At 34.0% G+C, this 16461-nt stretch overlaps 1 protein-coding gene across 1 annotated transcript; it reads left to right on the plus strand.

Moving 5' to 3' along the window:
• The first annotated feature begins 2227 nt into the window (after positions 1-2227).
• Positions 2228-15342, plus strand: LOC123559599 (cholecystokinin receptor type A-like). The gene is made up of 2 exons (XM_045351564.2): positions 2228-2288; positions 12654-15342. The coding sequence occupies exons 1-2, from the start codon at positions 2271-2273 to the stop codon at positions 13869-13871; spliced, it is 1236 nt and encodes a 411-aa protein (XP_045207499.2). The 5' UTR covers positions 2228-2270; the 3' UTR covers positions 13872-15342.
• Positions 15343-16461: the final 1119 nt, after the last annotated feature.

Here is a 16461-nt window from a genome sequence, read left to right on the forward strand (position 1 = left end):
CGTGGCATATAAAAAGGGTTTGTGATAAGTTAAACATGTATTTGGCAGGTGTCCGGCTACTTTTATACAATTACTAGATGTTGTAACATAACTTATATTTGATTATACAATTGTTCGAATTAAATTTCAGATAGATGGACCGTTTGGAGCTTTTGAGCGATCCTATTTTAAGAACAGTTAAAACCAAATAGACCTTACCCCCAGCAATTTGCTGGTACCCATTTATTATAGGACATACCGCTTAGCTTAACTTTCCCAGTTTGAGAGTGTACCACTCTTCCAATATTAATCAGATTATACTGATATACTGTCATTTTAATGTTTATTTAGTTTATAATATCTGCTGAAAATAACACCTTAATATCTCAACTCATGAAAAATGTTTTAGCTTTTTGGTAAAGTTCGTCCATTGAAAATCAGTAAATTTGATTAGACCACTTTGTGGCTCTGTGATGAAAAAAGTATTCAGTACAATTTAAAATGCGACATATTGTGTGAATGCCAATTGCATAGTTATTTTATCATGAAAGTTTCAGGTAAAAGGTTTGAACCATTTTAAAAAAAATAACAGAAATTGTGTTCCTGGCTGGTCACATGTCAGATTACCCCACCCACTTTAAATGTGAATATATATAAAAGTAAGTCAAAACTGGTAACAGTAACACTTGTTAATGAAACTTAATACATGTAGGTATATTACCACAAAGTATAAATAAAATCAAAAAACATTTTGCGCAGACACCTAACTGGGACCCCCCCCTTTCTAGGAAACCCTTTGGAAGCACAAAACGCAACCAAGCACATTATAAGCAAACTCGGTCTGACTTGGTCTGGTTATAAGAGGTAATTAGATGTGCAACACCCCACACGCCCTCTAGCAAAAGCTTAAGCGGAATTGTATTATACACATATAAAATATATCAAATATAGACTCTATCATACCGAAGGATAAGAAAATATAACAACAATTATTGCAGCCATGTCATGTCTTTTTGCCCTAAGTAGAGTGCGCATGCGCGAAAATTGTTTCCCGTTGCCAAGGAAGTAGCTCCCTGTAAAAAAGTCTATACTTTATAACATGATGATTCCTATGATTAGCTTTTGCCTCTGCATATAGTGGTTGTTATTAGAGTTATTCAAATGTCAACAAATTGAGAAATGCTACGATATCATTTTATGTATTTTAAGACTTCAACCTAATTCTGAAAAGTTACAAAAATATATAAAAACATATAGAATTTACAAACGAGCGAATTTCATTATAAGGCTGTAAAATGATGATAAAAGCAAATTAACTTCTTTATCCTGTTGTCTTGGAAACGTATTTAAATTTGATTTGTTTTTTTTTTATCATAAATTATAGAAAATGCAATACGAAAACCTCTGTATGCTTATAAATGTTATCTGTCCGTTGAAGAATACCAAAAATACATTTGTATTTTTTGTGATTTTTAATAAATGGGTAGAGATCCTAAAGTGAATGAAGTGATATCTTTGCACTATTTGATTTTGTTGAAGTTTTCATAGTATTCACAACAGCATATTTGTCTCAATGTCAAATAAATTTCATGAAGGTACTTTAGTCATATGAAATATATTGCAAACATTACGGAGGAGGTATTAGATGTTTCGATTAGTGTATAAAATCTACAAGTGTAAATTTGAAAATTTGAAACCATCATGACTGTACTTTTGAACAGACGTACAGGTCTTTTAAGCTGGAAGATTTTATACACTATTATTTTCAAGCAATGTACAAAACTAATAATCTTGCACAATAAAATTATAACATGTGCATTTTACCAAAAAATGTTTTTGTCGTTCTCAGAGGATGTTTTTACATGGTAGTAAATGTATGTTAACAGATTAGCGTATTTTTTTCATATTGGCGTTCCATGGGAAAAGGTGAATATGATAAAAACATCAATATTGCGTTTTCTTTTTGTTAAAAAACATCAATAGAATGATATGCCACATGAATAAGGACAAACACCTTCTTTACCAGGCAAAAGATTATCTTATGAAACAATTTTAGGAACATTTACTCAGTTTTATTAAGTATCGCTGACACACAAACCGCACAATCGACAGTCTATAGTCAGTATAGATTGGAAGTTGGTAAGCCTAGCTGGAGTTGTTGATGATGTGTGATCTGTCCTACTAGCGGAAACTTAATTGGTGTATTGGTTTTTAATACCATTTACGTATCAGATGCTGCAGGGAAGCTATAAAACACAGTCTCAAGGAGCGGAGTACATCGTGACTGATCTATGGACAATAGGCAAGAGGTAGGTATATTCTATACATCGTGTATTATTTACTAGTTTTTATATTTGAAATTAAATTAACTGAAAGCGGCAACGACAGAAGCAATGGCATATTGAATTATTTTGCAACATTTGTATCAAGAAACGATGACCATTTGTCTAACTGGTACTGTAAAATGACACATTTTCTTTTAATAAAATTATACCAAATTGGTCCGTAGATAAAGATGTACTTATTTTGTTTTGTTATCACATTTGAAACATAATGTAAATAAAGAATCAACAGGATCAAAAGTATTTACTGATGGTTCGTTAACGTAGTTCGTTAAGTATTACCAAAGAATTATAAAATATTATTTTTATAGCTCTTTGGTATTACGAATGTTGTATTCAGAATAGAAATATATTTCAATATGTCATTTGTGTTTTGAGCAGGTCTGAACCTGGTCTCTCTTATCCCATTTTTATGAAACTCGTAAATCGAAGACCTCGGACAGGCATCGTATTAATGCAAGAACTAGAGAAAAGTGGTCTCGACACATCTATTCTAGATACCATAACAGGAAATGCTACATTAGCAGACGATATTGCCCTGTCAGCAATAAACCCCTGTAAACTTGCAGGGTATGCTTGACATTGCATACAAGTATACATTTGTACATGTATGTATAGATACATAATTAATCCATCAAAAAGTTATGTGGTTACCTTTGGAGATCGTTCAAGAATTAGAACTCCAATGACCTTCAGGTTTGGTTTCGATAAAATCGAGGTAGCTCGGAATGTCAACATGTCGGTATTTACCTGAATAGTAATATGACTGACAGAGATAAGGTTAACAATGCTTGTCAAAAACACAGACACTTGGGGTCAGAAACCTCCACCCACCCCACTGTTTCACATCTTCCTATATCAAGGGCATTGATGGTAAAAAAAATGCATTTTTCAAACATGCTGAAATTGTTACAAAATGCGTTTTATGATCGTCACCTATGCTCAGTATATGTCAAAATGCTAAAAAATATTCGCTAAACTTAACCAGGGTTGGATGAGAGTGGGGTGGTAGGGGGTCCTGACCCCAAGTGTCTGTGGTCAAAAAGCCAAATCGTCACGTGAAGTGGTTGCACACTTACTACAAGCGATCGAAATGGTTGCAAACTTGCAATATGGCGGATATTTGCTAAAATCATCGCACGTTCGCTTGTTTTTTTCATCAGGTAAGGTTTCTATTGTATTTCGAACTCTACGGGTATGTGCATGCATCAGTTCTATGTCTACGTCACACTCGGTTTTGCGTTTTAGCGTCGTAGATTTCGAATGGTCGAAGTTATTGAAGGTATAAAATGTTCATGTGCATATTTTGATATTTGAATGTCGTCGTTTCTGCATGTTTCACCAATTATTTTATACTAAAATAAATCTTGTTCAAGCTCTTTTTTGTTGCAAACGTGTACTTCAAGCAATATCGGACGCAAACTTTTACTTGTAAAATAATGTCCAACTCTCGGAATATGTCATTTGTGTTACATGTACAAAATTTGTCCTGATCAGAATTGTACATTTTGTGCAGCATCACGCGGCCCTTTGATGTTTTAGAATAACAGTTTGTTTGATAAAAACCTTGGCATATTTTCATGAAACTGGGTAGGAAGTATTGCGCAACTTAAAATTGAATGCACTGACTTTATTGAAGTATAAAACGATCTCATTAAATAATTATTTGAAAACAATTTTAATGTATTTCAAAATTTTAGGTTGAAAACGCGTTTCCATCATGCCGAGCTATAAAAGGTCCTTAAATTTAGCAAACGAAATGTAAGAAAGTGCAATAAACGACGTATGAATAAGTGCCGGACATGTATATTTTAAAAAATAGATGCGCTATTTTTACTCCAAGATTCGTAAATTGCAGATTTTCGTCTAAGAGTCACATGACATTTTCACCATTACAAACTCCTAAATGATATTTTACTAGATTATGTTGATTGTCATAAACATTTAGGTTTAACTTTATCGTCCGATCTTAAATGACACGAGCATATCAGCCACTTATAAAAGTCTGCATCGAAAGTTTTGAGTTCCATGAGAGCACTAAAATTCAAGATGAGAAGATCTACTCTAAATCAAATTTATATTTCATATATGAGACCTATATTAGAATATGCATCTATCGTATGGGATGGATGTACTGTACAACAAAAAAATCTAGTTTAAGAAATATTCGAAAGCTTATTACAGTTTATAAAGCTAAAAATAGTCTACTTTCTGAATTCTTGGCAGATATTTTTCCTCCTCTTGTAGCAGAGATATCTAATTACCCTTTGAGAAACAAAAATAACTATGTAACAATATCTCGAAGAACTCAGATTTATAGTAACTCATTCATACCGTCATCTACCGATCTATGGAACTCATTAGATATAAATATCAGAAATTCTGAATCTCTTAATATATTTAAATCAAGGTTAAAAGATATGTTCAAAGCACCAAAAATCCCAAAACACTTTTTGATAGGATAAAGACTGCCCTCAATATTACATGCAAGGTTAAGAAACAGATGTAGTAATCTGAATAACGATTTATACAGAAACCATTTAAGAGATAATCCAAGTTGTGATTGTGGGTACCCCATCGAGAATGCTGATTATTCTTTCTTTCAGTGTATTAGATCTAAATTTACAGAATAAAGAATCGAACTATTTCATGAAACCAGAACTTTTCTTCCTTTAAATGACACACTACAATTATTCGTATCTGACATACACATCACTAATTACTTTTGCGGTACATTAATTTATCATAAATTCTAATCGTTTTCAGTGAGAGTAGCGGCAACTTGTTATTTTTAACAGTACCTAACATCTGATTTTAAGTATTATTCTAACACGATCCGATTCATTTTCTTATTAAACAAAGAAGGCAGAAAACAGTGAATTATAATACAATAAATCACTGTTCTGACGTCACAGTTATTACGTCATGGCGTCAAACGGCATAGCGGCGCGCTAGAAAAGAAACCGATTGAAAACGGGCAAATATTTAATTAATGTCGTCAAGGATGTACTCAAAAATCCTTCTTAACGTGTTAGAATCGAAATAATATATCTCATTTAGTGATTTACTCTTGAATAAATCATTGTTTGTCGTTCAGGTGCGTATTATTATATCACTCGGGCTGCACCCTCGTGATATAATTCCGTCGCATCTGAACTCCAAACTATGATTTATTCAACGACAAATCACTGGATGAGATATATTATTTCTTAAATAAAACCTCAATTTATCTTAAACGAATACAGTTAGTCCTGTCCTTGCCTTGCCTCTGGGAAACGGATCCATTAGGAAAAATAGCAATATCAACATAACATCTAACATTAAACTAGCTGTTTTTATCATTCTTTTTTCTTCAGTTTCAGTCACACTTCGGTCTTTTCTTCAATCTTGTTTGTAATACATGTTATAATTGTTTATTTCGTAAAAGTAATTAATTTTATGTAATACAAAATGTAGTTAACTTTCAAGGGAAGGGCCGTTTACTAACGTTGGTAGAACTTGTGGCCCGACCCTATTGCTTTAATTCAATTGATTGTTAATGTCTATATGTGCTGTAATTTTATAAATACATGTATTATATGCAATAAAATATGTTTAAACTAAATCTAAACGAAAATGTTTTACAAATAATGTACGATGGACTGTCCAAACATTAAGTGGTATTTATAAAGAGGAAACAGTGGAAACTAAACGACTGGATGGGAAATATTCTACATCAAATATTTCATGTAAGTTGTTTAAATATACCTTAATATAATGGTACGATTGCAAAACGATTTCTGCAATGATTTATTCTTAAGAAACTAAAGAATAATTTTGGACAGGCCAGAGATTATTGAGATGACAATTTATCAGATCCATACGTAGCTTTGCCCATCAATGAATGCATTTGGTAGTGATAAATTAGAACCAGGGATTCTAATAGAAAACATAGAAATCTATAGAAAAGCAATGAAAGATAGGTCGTTCACAATTATGTTTGATGGGAAAAAATAACACAAAACTCAGCCGACATTTCTATATTTTCTTTAAGAATCCCTAGTTTCAATTTGTCACTCCATATGCAGTTGACTTTTGTCTGAAATCGTTTAATACTCTGTCTGACGGAACAGGAATATTGATGTCAGATGGCGGTGGATTGTAGTATCCTACTGTCGCTTTTCCTCCTTGAACAAGCCCCTGATGGACAAAGCCACGCATGAATCTGACAAATTGTCCTCCCAAATAATCTCTGGCCTGTGCTAAAGATTTTTTTACTGTCTTCGGAATACCTCATTTCATAAATCGCTATGCAATAGTACCATTGTAAGGTATCTTTGAACAATTTAAATGAAATACTTTATGTAGAATATTTCCCATCCCGTACCAAACGTATCAAAAGTGAAGTCGCCTCATTAATTTCACTTACAGTTTGTTAATATTCTTCACTTTTATCATCGCCGGTATATGTATGATTGCTTGCTGAAGCTACACTATCTTCGATCTTATTTGAATGATTTTCGCACCCAAAATTTAACATTCTTTTGTAGTTTCCACTGATTCCTCCTTATTAAGTTTTGGGCAGTCCAGTTGCAAAATATTTTCGTTTTGGAGTTTTTACTAGTAATGGTGAAAAAGTCATGAGCCTCTTAGACGAAAATCTGCACTTTATGAAACTTAGAGAGGAAATAGTTCATCTCTTTTTTTTTAAAAAAAAATATGCATATCCGTCACCTCTTCATTGTGCCGTTTATTGCACTTTTTTTTTGCATTTCGTTTGCTAAATTTAAAGACATTTTTTATACTATACCTTGGCATGGTGGAAACTCGTCTTCAACCTGAAATATGACGGACATTAAAATTATTTTCAAATTATTGTTTAATGAGATCGTCTTATAGAGTTTAATAAAGTCAGTGCATTCAATTGTAAGTCGCACATAACACTCTACCAATTTTCATGAAAATATGACATGGATTTTATCAAAACGAATTTTTATTTCAAAACATCTAAGGACCCCGAGATGCTACACAAAATGTATAACCCCAATCAGAACAAATTTAGTACATGTAACACGACATGTTCCGAGAGTTGGACACTATTTTTCAAGTAAAAGTTTGCGTCCGAAATTGCTTGAAGTACAAGTTTGCAACAAAAAAGAGCTTGAACAAGATTTATTTGAGTATATAATCATCTATGAAACATGCAGAACCATCTACGACGCTGAAACGCGAAACCGAGTGTGACGTAGACATAGAACTGATGCATGCACATATCCGTAGAGTTCAAAATACCATAGAAACCCACTTACCTGATGAAAAACAAACGAACGTGAGATAAACTTAACAAATATCCACCATTTTGCAAGTTTGCAACCTATTCACTCGCTTGAAGTAAGTGTGCATCCACATCACGTTCTGCCCCTGTCCAATTTTGACTATAATCTTAGGATGATCGTACAAGGGTCGAAACACATATACCGACTGGTAATGATTTTCTTTTTACATTTTTGTAGAAACTTTGCATAAAAACTTTGAATGGCCAGTATCTTGATGTTTGATGATATTCATCTCTAAAATAAAAAAAAAGTGGAAAAACCACAAGGTCGCCCAACACGACATAAACGAAAATGTTGCAGGCTCGGTTTGATTGAGCCTGTTTATGGACGGTAGTGGAAATGAGAGCTACCGTCCACGCCCTCTAGCCCCGGGTTGATCAGAACTCAACATTTACACAAATACAATTTAGAGACATCCGCATATGTATTCATACGGCGATGCACATAACATAGAACCTTCACAAAGTGCAATTCCATGAAAGGCGGCGTATGGTCCCCAGATAAAAAAATGGAATAAGGAACGTTTCTTTCTATTTATTAAGTACATTAGAATTATATTCCTGTTTCAAGAGAACATTAAGTTAAACTGAACCGGATACCGGTAAAAGGTTTCCACTGTTCCTGCACAATTTTTCTGTGAATTGTATTACTTCATTAAAGAACTGTAGTGAGGAGTTAAATATACGATACATTTGTATATTGAATTGCGTGATTGCAATGATTGCAAAATAAAACAGTTGCGTTTAAATGTGTTGTTTCTAAATTGAAACAAACATAATTATTAGGTCTAATGGAAAACTCAGCACGAATAGCACATAGTAATGTCACTCGAGATTATATTACAATTACAGACGTACATCAGGCCATGCTGTATATATCGCCATGTTACCGTTTCTACGAACTAACCAAATGTAATAAAAAATACATTGTAGAACAACATTTATTGCAAACGTGCAGAACTACATTAAGAAAATACAAAATTTTAGATCATTTGAATGGAATTTAATATGTTAACTTGATACAATGAAACATTGTAATGCGAGGAAGAAATGGGCACAAGAACCTTAAGTTTAGAATCATCTTGCTTTTTTATTTGATTTTCCTCATTACTTTTACACTTAAGACAATTACTATAAATTCTCAGTTTACGTTATACCTTGACATGTCATTACTCTAATCTTATAGAATTTGCACTTATAATTAAAGGCAATTACTTTACCTCCACTAATGGAATTTAATTGAATTACATACAATGATAGATGACAATTACAGAATGTGTGGAGCACAGAAACGGTAACTGTCTTGAATAATTTTAGAATTATCTCCCTTTTGAACTTAATTTCAAGACAGTAATTATGACTTTACTGAAAGAATTGATAATATTGCATTAAAAGCTGTTCCATTAGGCAGAACCCCTTTCAAACAGTTCTTTGGAGTGTGTGTTTGGGATGGGGAAGGGGTTCGGGTAGAGGAATAACTATTCAGAAACAACTCTAGAAACTTGGTGTAAAATAGTGTCAAGTTCAAGTTTATTTTATTTTTTTCCGGAAGGCCTTAGACCTATGTGGCATAAACAACAATATAGACAAATATGGCGACATATATTCGAATAAAATTAACATAAAACGTATATAGTTCTATTATGTCATGTTCTGTTTAATTAACACCTCATACATATATTTTCCAAAATAGAAGGCGAGTGATAAAGGCATTTTAGATATGATGATATTTTGGTAGACATCTTGGGATTTGCCGGTACATAAAATATATATAATGTAAATGTAAAACTTTGTTTTTTTGTTTTAATGTATTAACAAATAAGCGTTATCGTTAGTTTCTACACTTAGATATCACAATCATCAATATTAAAGGTTACAGGTGTCATGAATTTATAATGGTGTCACCGCCTTTGGAAAAGCCGGCCGCCTTTGTCTTGTACACATTTATTTCCCGAACTTTTTCTTTCAATGCCCTGCGCCAGGCATTCAGCCACAATGCGGCACATCAACCGCTCACATCGGCACGGATCCTAGTGTTTCTGATACCGTACATCGTGATCCAGCGGTTAAGGTATTCTCAACGGGAACGGGAGGCCGAAGATTCATTACGTAAATGAAACAAATTAGGCTCCGTGTACCAGTGTGAGTTCTTTTACGTGTCAGGAGCATATCAGACTAAAATTAATTTTCATATAGTTTCATTTCAAGAGATTGAAATCCATTTCATTAAGGTCGCGAGGGTAATTGATAATTGCGGGTAGCGAATGATTAAAATGTCTCGCTCAGGGAATGTCGTGTAATCATAATTGTTGGTCAGATCGTACATCTACCTTTTGATCGCATGCCTTGCAGAGATCAGTGGAGAAATTTCACTTCGGAAAATTAACTTTTAATCTTCTTAATTTGTAAACGATAGAGGCAGGTAATCATATCAAACTAAAATGTACAGAAAAAAAAATACGATGATGCATTTGGGTAGAACTTTAGGAGTTAAAAGCGGAAAAATTCATTAGCGAGATGTTAAGCTAATTGAATTAAAATGAATGATATATGACTTTGCGTATTTATCTACTGGAGTTAAAATCAGTTATATTAGATACCTTCTGGTCAAAAGCAGAAATTACATTTAATAAATGTGGTTTTAAATCTGAAATGTATAGTTATTAGATACAAGATAGAACTCCGTGAATATAACTATATAAATTTATTACTACATGTAAATTGTATTTCATATTGCATATACAAAACTTATTTTATGAGCGAAAGACGAACAAAAGCTTTAAACCTTTGGAACATTTTATTTTACGATATTTTAGTTTTAATCAACTATTATGAAAATAGGAATATTCGTCCGTATACTTTGAAAGCTTTTTTTAAAGAATATGTGATCATGTATTCAAATTAACTATGTAACCAAGATGGTATTGCTCACATATATTCATATATTGTCTCATACTCAAATGTCAATGTATATTATTATTAGTATTGTTATATGTTGAAATGAAAAAATAAACGGGTTGTTCCACGTTTGTGAAACTATTCCAAAAAGAAAAAAATCAGTTATATCAACGAGGTGAAAAAATAATATTAGAGTACCGAGACTGCGCAGAAAAGTCTGTAATAAATCAGAAACATCGTTAATGTACACAATTATTAATTAGATAATTATAATACCTTCGTGTTGTTTATCATCTGATTAACAACGGTTCAAAGTTAGATGCGCAGACTGATTAACCGTCGTTTAACAGACAATATACCACAGGAAGAAAATGTCTTTTTTCATCATAGCTTGCTCATTAAGTTATGATGATAAAATTATACTGAACTTCATTCTACCATTGTAATGTGGCTATTTGACGTCATAATTCATAGTATAATATCTGTTAGAATAAAACCATTGTTACGTAATGAAAGTTTGTTATGTTGCATTTATATTTGATTTACATTCAAGTGATAGCACATAAATAGTTTAGAAATATATTCTTTTCATTTCTGTTTTCTCACCGGTCCGCACGTGTTCTATCGTAGAATAGACAGGGTTTGGCTTCCTTCTTTGTTTAACCTTTAGCCTGCTGGCGGCAAGTGATTCTGCCTTTGCGACCAGTGCAGACCAATATCAGCCTGCATATCCGTGCAGTCTGATCATGGTCTGCACTGATCGCTATTCAGTCAGAAAATTTTCAGTAAACACCCCTTCAAATGATAAATGGTACTGCCCAAATTGAATGATGGATCAGTCCATTATAGAAATTTAGCAGGCTAAAGGTTAACTGACAAAATGTCGAGCTATGTTAGAGTAAAATACATTATAGAGCAACAAAACGTTTTTATATGTGGTAACATTTTACGGATTTAACAAAATGTTCATATATCATAAGAGTTAAGACAGTGGTAGGGATCGGGAGGGGGGAGGGGCGTTGCACCTTTTGTTACCTCTCATGAACAGACTAAATCAAATCTATTATTCTATTACTTGCTTTTAAAGCATATTTAAGAAAAAAAATAGTATTCACATTTTAGTGCTATGTGGTGATCGTACAATGTCGCCTTGTACTTGGACTTTATTGTTATTATCTGGTCCTTTTGGATCTCGTTGCCTATTCAAAGGTCTTTTATCAAAGAGGTCCAGCTAAAGCTGGTGCTAAGGTGCAAAAGGATCATTGTCCTTTAAACCGAGTCTGCTTATTGGCTGTTTGCGTTCTATAAATGCTTCCAAAGCGTCTTTTTATTACACTATTTCTTGAACCGACAGCCACCAGTAACGTGGTAATCTCGCATAAATAATTGATAGGTTCCTTCTATTTTATCACAGAGTGGTTATGCTCAGCCCGATGTAAGGAGCAAGTAAAGCGAAAACTCGATACTTTGGTTTTATTGAAAAATAATATCTGGCACTTTCATAATTGTGTAGAAGGTCATACGCGTACCAGTGAACACGATTTTACCTTTATATTTATATACAATACTAACAACTTTTTCCCCCATAAACGTGCAGTTGTTATTGCTGGAATATATCATAAAGAAATAAAATTATATTGTTTCTTCTATGTAGAGATTGTTTTACATGTGCATGCAAGATTCATAGCATTCCATTATTTTGACCAGTGCAGCGATCTTGCTATATTTAACACTTACCATGCTGAAAACAATTGGTTTTGCCTTTGCGACCAGTGTAGATCATGATCAGCCTGCACATCCATGCAGTTTGATCATGTTCTGCACTGGTCGTTATTCAGCCAGTATCTTTTTGGTAAGCACCCCTTTCAACAGTTAATGGTACTGTCCAAATTGGAAGATGGACAACTTCATTAGCATGGTAAGGGTTAGAGATAGTCTGGTAACTGCTGTTACGAATGGTACGGCTAAAAGTATATGTACAGAAATATGTAAAAGTTGACTGCTAAAGGCAGTGACAAATTGTATACGATCTTTTCATGCTAGTACCTGCATATATTTTGCATTTGTCAAGGTAGATCTTTAATAAAATGCTTCATTACTTATTTCTATCTTTTGTACAGATGGCTGAAAACAGGGAAGAAGAGCTTTTCAAACAGACTCAGAAGGAGATTTTCATGCGCATCCTTCCGGTTGTTGTTGTTGCCTCGGTCCTTATAGCAATCGGTGTAGTTGGGAATAGCTTGACGGTAGCTTTCTATGCTAAGAAAACAAAACGAACGGTGCCTGTTGTCCTGATAAAATGTCTGGCCTCAGCAGATCTGGCGACCAGTGCAGTGGCAATTCCATTCATTCCAGAAATGATAATAAATATTGGATACACGGAACTGATTCTTTGCAAGCTGACACATTTTATGGGAATGTGGGTAAGTTCATCTTCCTGTCTCTTCCTGTGGGTTATCTCCCTGGATAGATACAGGAAGATATGCACACCGCTAGGCAGACAGATCACAATTTCCACCATCAAGTACATAGCAGTTGCGGTCATCATATTTTCGTTCTTTCTGGGAGTACGACTTTTGGCCACATATGACATTTTTGAGGTGAATGTCACTCTTTCTAACGTGAACGAGACGATTACGACTTATTACTGTTCTTCGAGTGATGAAGGCATTTTCAAACAGATTGGTCTCGTGTTTTACCTCGTTGATTTCCTCCTCAATATGATGATCCTGGTTACCATAGTTGTAACATACTCGCGAATTATATATGAACTGAATAAGCGTAGGAAATCAATGGACCGTTCAGAAACAGTTAATGTATCTGGCTCCAGTGTAAAAACTAGGGCGTCAAGAGAAAACTCTTGCAATGAAAGCATTCCCAGTACAGGAAGCAAGGAAACATTGAGAGAAACCATAGGTAATGATACTGATAGTGTGCAAAGTCGTGCTGTCGATAATAGAACAAACAAAACTGAAATATCGACAATAACTGAAACTCTAGTTAGAACGTCAAAGCGCCAGAACGGAACGGCAAGCATGAAGGGACCAAGGAAAAATTTTGAATTTTCAACTGCCAAGAGACCTTCCGAGTGGAATCTTACAATGATGATGTTTGCAGTCTCCGTTCTATTTGTTCTTTGTTTCACACCATACTTCGTCTTACGCATTCTTATAAGACTTGTTTTTAGCACAGATAAAGAGTATGATTTTGGCCCTGGAATCCAGTTTGCTTTGATGTTGCCTTTCTTCAATAGTGTCTTCAATCCGATAATTTACAGCATCTTCAATCCAAAATTCAGGCGTTACATCTTCACATGCTTTAAGTGCAATCGTGGTTAAAGTACTGCAAAGAAATGTAATAAAACGTATGAAAATGAGAGCAAATCGAATTCTCGCGGCGAAATTAGTTAATCTGTTTTGTTTCTTCATTTACTAGTATATGCACAAGGATTCGACGCACTTTAATGCATCGGAATATATTGCATTGTTTTATTCATGTAGGAATTTAGAGTTATCAATGTATAATGGTTCGTTTTATAGGGTGCACGAATTACAGAGATAACCATGTGTAAGTTCAAGAGACCAAAATGTGAAACAAAATGTTTAGGGCAAGTGAGATACATGCATACAATAAAAATGCAAACGTTTTCTGATACACACATTTTCATGTAGTTAAGGGTTTATGGGGCTAAAAGATTTCTTAAGTGCAACTCGCTTAATCTACTAGGGGAAAAAGATTGTTCATTAAATTACAGGCTGTCACTGATTTTACACTTTGTAGTAAGGTTACAAGTAAACTTAACCAAATTCTAATTTTAAATAAAAAAGCTCAACAATTGGAATAACAGTTTTTAGTTGGGTTTAACATCGCTTAGACACAACTGTAGGTCATATGTCGACTTACAATTTTGTTCAAGCTCGAATACGAGAGCGTACCAATCCTGTTTTCAATGGCTTTTTCAATATTTTAGCGAAACAGTACAGATTTGTAGATATTGTCCATGGGATGAAGTATTTATTCTTACTCCTGTTCATTCATCAAATATTTATGTTAATTATCTATGAAAAACATGGAACACGTTATTTTTGTAAGTATTTGTCATCTTTTTTTTCACAGATCATGTCGGAATGTAAATATTGTAACGGAAGTAATGTATCCCTTTGCCTCTTAACCTTTTGCCTGCTAAATTTCTACAATGGACTGGTCCATCCTTCAGTTTGAACAATACCATTTACTATTCGAAGGGGTGTTTATTAAAATTTATTGACAATAACGAACAGTGCAGACCATGTTCAGCCTGCACGGTCGCAAAGGCAGAATGACTTGCCGCCTGCAGGCTAAAGGTTAAAGAACCTACAGACAGTCTTAATTCTTTGTTAAGAGTTGCCTTTATAATGCAAAATTTTATTCTTAAATGTTGTCGAAATGTTGTTTTTTGTTATCGTGTAGTAGATGTGATATAAAAAAATGATCTAGGATATTTAACACTTTTCTTAGATTTGTTTTATTGCCTAAAACTGTCAAATGTACTAATTTCTTGATTATACCTCACGTAAATGGCCAGTGCAAATTTCCTATTAGTTTATTCCCCAGTGATTTAATAATCTCATGCACAAAATCGTTATTTTGGATTTCTGCGCACGGCCTACGGCCTTGGGGCTATACGACAACCCTTGGACAAATAACAAGGCCTGTATGACATTGCTTGATTAATAACATTATAGTATTCTGATTTGCAAAAATACTAATTGTTAGTGTAACTTTTTTATTACTCCACTGGGAAAAACTAGCTAAGTTATTGTATTCTGATTTGAATAAAGATTAAATGTAAGTGTAACGGGTTTTGTACTTTTCTGGGAGAAACTACTTGAACTTCCTTTGTGCCAATAAAGCTCTAACTTCAGACAGTCTCGCATTTTTGTGGGTTTACAATGTGTAATAGTTGATGCAATATCCAGCAAATTAATGTGGCTTATATGTAAAAATGTAAAATGCCTTTAAAAAGAATTAAAGTTGAGCCCTGGTATCCAGCCTCATGTACACGTAAATTACAGATAAAGCAGAAATGTTATAGTATGTCAGTCGGGATATGTCCAATATGAGGCGACTTCAGAAAATTTTAAGACAAATGCGCTTCCGTAAAAACTATTAACCTTTTCATTGACTTTTAAGGAGAACATTGAAAATTTCCAGTTAAAAAGGAAATTAGGTCCTACGTAAAGAAGCATTGTTCTCTGAATATAACAGTCAAGAAGATTCTGCAAGAATATAAAACTGTTTACCACGGTTCTTCGCAATCCAAAGTCACAGCTTGTAGTAGGGTAAGAACATTTAATTAGGGAGAATCTAGAGTCCAACATCTACTCATGCAGGTCGCCTTAAACGTCAGCATCCTCCCATAACATTGCTGCTGTGGCAGCCATTGTAACAGAAGAATCGAGATATAAAGTTCCCAAAATAGCTGCATCAATGGGCATTTTATTTGGAAGTATTCCTGAAATTCTGACTAAACACATGGAATTATCGAAGGTATGTGCAAGGTGGGTATCCCATCTTTTGACCAAAGAGCAAAACGCCCAAAGGATGCAATGTTGCTAAAAATCTAAAAAAAAATGCAGTTTTAGGAGGTTTAATGAACTTCTCATAGGAGGTGAGACATAGGTTTATAACAAACAGTGGCTTAGGAAAGAGCAAGTACCACCGGTTCATCAAAAAAAAAAAAAAACAAAAAAAAACGCGATATTTAGCGCCATGTACGCATCGAGAAATAGCTCTTTTAAATTGAATGTTTCTCATTGCAGAGTTGGTGCAGCCGTTCTGCGCATGCGCGGAATTTTTATCAACTGGAGCGCACAGCTAAAATACTCATTTTTTTGCATGTCCGCACGCATTTAGTGTATAATATGCATAATATACTGACTAAAGGTT

This window comes from Mercenaria mercenaria, chromosome 15 (genome assembly GCF_021730395.1).
Source record: "Mercenaria mercenaria strain notata chromosome 15, MADL_Memer_1, whole genome shotgun sequence".
NCBI classification, from domain to species: Eukaryota; Metazoa; Mollusca; class Bivalvia; order Venerida; family Veneridae; genus Mercenaria; species Mercenaria mercenaria.